This window comes from Triticum urartu, chromosome 6 (assembly GCF_003073215.2).
Source record: "Triticum urartu cultivar G1812 chromosome 6, Tu2.1, whole genome shotgun sequence".
In the NCBI taxonomy this organism is placed as follows: Eukaryota; Viridiplantae; Streptophyta; class Magnoliopsida; order Poales; family Poaceae; genus Triticum; species Triticum urartu.
This window is the reverse complement of record NC_053027.1, coordinates 568,544,711-568,548,901: the sequence shown is the minus strand read 5'-3', so window position 1 is coordinate 568,548,901 and position 4,191 is coordinate 568,544,711. Positions and strand designations below refer to the sequence as shown.

Genomic DNA, 4,191 nt, shown 5'->3' with positions numbered 1-4,191 from the left:
CGCGGTATTGTAGCGGTGTCATGGGGAGGAGCGCCCATAGTCAGGCTTCAGGGATGTAGGCATATCGGTAAACCTCGTTAACAAATCTCGATGTCGTTCTTGTGTGATTGCTTGGTCCTCAGATGATCAACGGTATGTTTCGGATTTATTCTAACATAATAAAGCAGTTTCTAAAGAGAACTCTGATCCGGTAAAGAAATCATACTGTAGTTAATTTCCTACAAGGAGCTGGGTACAAATTATCCGTGATGTAGTGCAGTTCAACGGAGACATGGGATCCTTTGTACTCCAGTTTTTTTTTTTCAGTCCATGGTTGGGAGTGCAAATGCACCAGACGACACAGCAAGGATGATATATACAGGACTGTAGTTGGAAAGTTGCACAACAGGAGGCTATTAGAGCATCTTCAATAGGCGCCCAAAAAATGCCTCACGCGCTTAAAACCATTGTTTTTTACGTCCGAGATAAAAAACAGCGCTCCAGCAGACGCTGTAAAATAGAGCGCGCACGAAAAACTTTAGCGCACGCGCTAAAAAGGTATCCCGGGCTACAAATTCTGGGTGTCGGGTTGTGCGTGCTGCAAAATTTGGGCTGCTGCAGGTGGGGCTGTCGGATCGAGCGCCATATTTTTGTGCATCTGGAAAATCTCTTCGTCCCTTCCGCATGCAAAAAGATTATTTTAACACTGTAAAATAATTATACTGCGCCGAGGCAAAACGCGCCTGTTGGAGATGCTCTTGCAAGAGAGCAAACATTTGACAGCGGTCCATTTATAACCTGGTACGCTCAGCCCTCCACCGTCCATGCGTATGTATAACGGTCCTACCTATCTTCCAGGATCGGAACCAAACCAAACCAAACAAGCATATTTAGATACGAGCTCAAATCCACCTACGTGTGCACGCAGCCACGCACATTTGCCATGGCGCTCCATGGACTCGCTTTGCCTAATTCTCAGGTCGTCCTGTCGGCAGCATGCACGCGTCCGCCGGTAACAGCCGGACGACCTTCAAGGGCACGCTTCGTGTTTTCCTCGACGACGGTGAACCGTAAGCTCATCGTAAGCTCGTCCTCCATCAATAATCCCTACACGGCAGCCGGCGGCATGGTATGTACGGTATAGTTTAGTTCAAACTTTGTACATATTTTGTTTTGATTGAGAATTTATGCATGTTACATAGATTTTTTTTAAAAATTGCAGTAATCATCGATTATTTATTTGAGCTAGCGTAGCAGGAAGTGGCAGCAGGGGAAGACGCGCACGAGCTAAAGCTCCTAGGGACATGGAGGAGCCCATTCGCGATGCGAGTGAGGCTGGCACTCCACTTCAAGGGCCTGGGCTACGAGTACCAGGAAGAGGACCTTGCAAACAAGAGCGACCTTCTCCTCGCGTCAAACCCGGTGAAGAAGGAGGTGCCCGTGCTCATCCACAACGGTGTGCCCATCTGCGAATCACTAGCCATCTTGGAGTACATCGATGAGGTCTACCATGGGATAGGACCCTCCCTCCTCCCTGCCGACTCCTACCAACGTGCTAGGGCTCGATTCTGGGCCGCCTACATTGACAACAAGGTTTATCATTAGTTACCATTACCGGTGCACGTGCCGGTTTTATTAGTTTGTCGATGCAGTACGTAATATATATTGTTTGTGTATATGTTTGTATGTATGCATATGTATTTGCAGCTAATCGCACCATGGTGGAAGATGTTTGTGGGCAAGACAGACAAGGAGCAAGATGAAGGGACAAAGCAAACACTAGCGTCGGTGGAGATGCTAGAGGGGGCCTTGAGGGAATGCTCCAAGGGGAAGCCGTTCTTTGGAGGAGACAACGTCGGCTATGTTGATGCTGTGTTGGGTGGTATGGTCGCATGGATGCAAGGAACCAAAGTGCTCTGTGGTGTGGAGCTTCTTCACGCCACCAAGACACCGCTTCTGCTGGCATGGATGGAACACTTTGGCGAACTGGAACCTGCCAAGCTGGTTCTGCCAGACGTTGATAGGCTGGTCGAGTTTGCAAAGATGAAGCGGGCCCAAAGGACTCGAATCTAATATGTCTCAATAGCCCGAGAATAACTAAGGATCTTCATAGGAGTGCAATGCATAGGAGGAGTCACGACACCGAATACTATTGTTCTTTCTCTCACATGTCTCTTGTGACAACGCATAGTACTATTGTTCAGACACCCTAGTATTTTGAAGTTCAATCATCTTCATGTTATTCCTCCCTAATATATATAGCTCGATGTCGATAAGCTATTGTTTTAATGGACTGAAAGGATTGTTGAAACCTATTATCTATCCATCTCGCCAGTTCAGACTTTCGTGGTAGCTTATAAAGCATGAGCTTAATACGATCATAGCAAAGAGGTCTTGCGTTTATGTGTTGTGCTTGCCTCATTTCTGTGTTGGGCTTGTTGTGCTGTGCCCACAGCTGAACCTTGGGTAGTGTCTGTGTGCGTGTATGTTGGACCTTGCCCGCGGTGGTGTTGTGTGTGTGTGTGTTGTTCGGTTGGTACCTTGTTGACTTTATGCTCGATGGTTTGCTTTATTTGTAAAGAGGGGCGAAAGCCTAAGAGGTCTTGCGTTAAAAACCCTGTCAATGCAGTATTAAAAATATATTTTACAGTCTACATTGATCCTAGCCTAGACGTATACAGAAGGGAGACCAGTAAGGATCGATGGTAGATTATTCTATTATAAGTCATATGTGACTACAGGATGCAGAAGCACACCACCTTTGGACGGTTGGAAACATGCCATGGAGGCAATCAAAAGTTGTTTATAAAGTACCATTATGTTCATGTAATATGATGCATGTTGGCTGCAAAACACTTGGTGAAAGAGGCCGAAACTCACCATTGTCTGTTGAGGATATCGCTTATCGTTAGCGTCTCAGTCGGCTGAGAATTAGATATTAATCAAAAATCGGATGATTAATTAATTTTATCGGTTGACTATTAATCGACCACTTTTTTACAATCCCACGTTCTTAGCACTAAAATATGCTATATTCAACAACAAAAAAACAATGCTGGACGGAAGTGTTACATTGATTCCTTGCCTTTGAATCCTTGTACAATGGTTGTCTTTGAATCATTGTACAATGACAAAGAAAATAGAACAACAATACATATTACGTAATAAGGTCCACAAAACATAAATAAACATAGTTATTGCACACATAATGGTGGAAATAGGCCTGATTTATCGGTAGATTCCCGGTAAATCGCTCGTAAGATCGATAAATTGACCCAACCGATATACAATGATGATCGTTCACCCACCTTGTAGCGACAAATCGGATGTTAAATCGTTGAATTGGCCAATTTTTTGAACAGTACTTTTAGCATAGATGTAAGAACACATCGTTCCCATCCACACGATTGTCCCTTTGGGATGAGATGTCACACTGTAAATGGATGTTTGTGTTGTGGCGCAAAGAGGATGTGGCCTCCTCATCGATAGCGATAGGACACCCTCATTGCCCATTTCGATAGCAGTTGCGTGTGAATCGCACGTGTCAGTCTGAAGAGCTTCTTACATGCACAAGGAAACCTAGCCAATGTCTCCCTAACAGCTGGGGCAGTGTGGACGGCAAAATTCAGCCTCGCCTCCCCTGTTTTTTTCGCGCAAAGCATGCGTGAAGCCTGCACTATCTGACATAATGTGGCACTTCGCATACGGTGCTTGAATATGGTTTTAAATTTAAGTCTTAGGAATATTTCAGCCTTTGCAGAAATCACTAAATTTCTGTGAAATTCATATATATTTTTTTATTTCGGCTAAAGGACCAAAATTTTCACTTGAATTTGATGGAGACTGAACCAATAATTCTGAAAAATCCAAAACTAATTTAAAATTATTTGAATTTATGTGTACTACCAAAAATTACTGGAATATTTTGACCGAAAAGTAATTATTTTAATATGTGAATAAACTGATGAAATTTCAACGAAAGTGAGAACCACTGATATACTGATCGGATGACCGGAGCGGTCATGAGTGTTTCCTGTTTTTGATCCTCATGCTATGCCCAATCACGCATGATGTGGCACCGGCGGCACGTAAGACGCCTTGGGGACGGCACCTGGGGGCGTGGCTGGGACCTAGATCGCCACCAGGGCCTAAAAATTGCCGGGCGAGCACCCGAAAGAGCGCCGGCCTATGCGCTGGGGGGGGCGAACGAGT

The 4,191-nt window shown here is 44.8% G+C and overlaps 1 protein-coding gene across 2 annotated transcripts; it reads left to right on the top strand.

Moving 5' to 3' along the window:
- Positions 1-798: 798 nt before the first annotated feature.
- Positions 799-2,324, top strand: LOC125513095 (probable glutathione S-transferase GSTU6). Of its 2 annotated transcripts, none has more exons than XM_048678141.1 (3): positions 799-1,108; positions 1,237-1,572; positions 1,687-2,324. In XM_048678141.1, exons 1-3 carry the CDS (start codon positions 923-925, stop codon positions 2,050-2,052), a joined length of 888 nt encoding a protein of 295 aa, XP_048534098.1. In that variant the 5' UTR covers positions 799-922; the 3' UTR covers positions 2,053-2,324. The 2 variants fall into 2 exon arrangements, with proteins under 2 accessions (XP_048534098.1, XP_048534097.1); XM_048678140.1 differs by having other exon boundaries at positions 1,234-1,572.
- The last annotated feature ends 1,867 nt before the right edge of the window (positions 2,325-4,191 follow it).

Excerpts from the sequence above, each read along its gene's own strand:
- LOC125513095 (XM_048678140.1), top strand. The coding sequence starts at position 923 with ATGGCGCTCCATGGACTCGCTTTGCCTAATTCTCAGGTCGTCCTGTCG. Across the intron at positions 1,109-1,233 it reads ACACGGCAGCCGGCGGCATG|CAGGAAGTGGCAGCAGGGGA; the intron begins GTATGTACGGTA and ends GAGCTAGCGTAG. Across the intron at positions 1,573-1,686 it reads CCGCCTACATTGACAACAAG|CTAATCGCACCATGGTGGAA; the intron begins GTTTATCATTAG and ends ATGTATTTGCAG.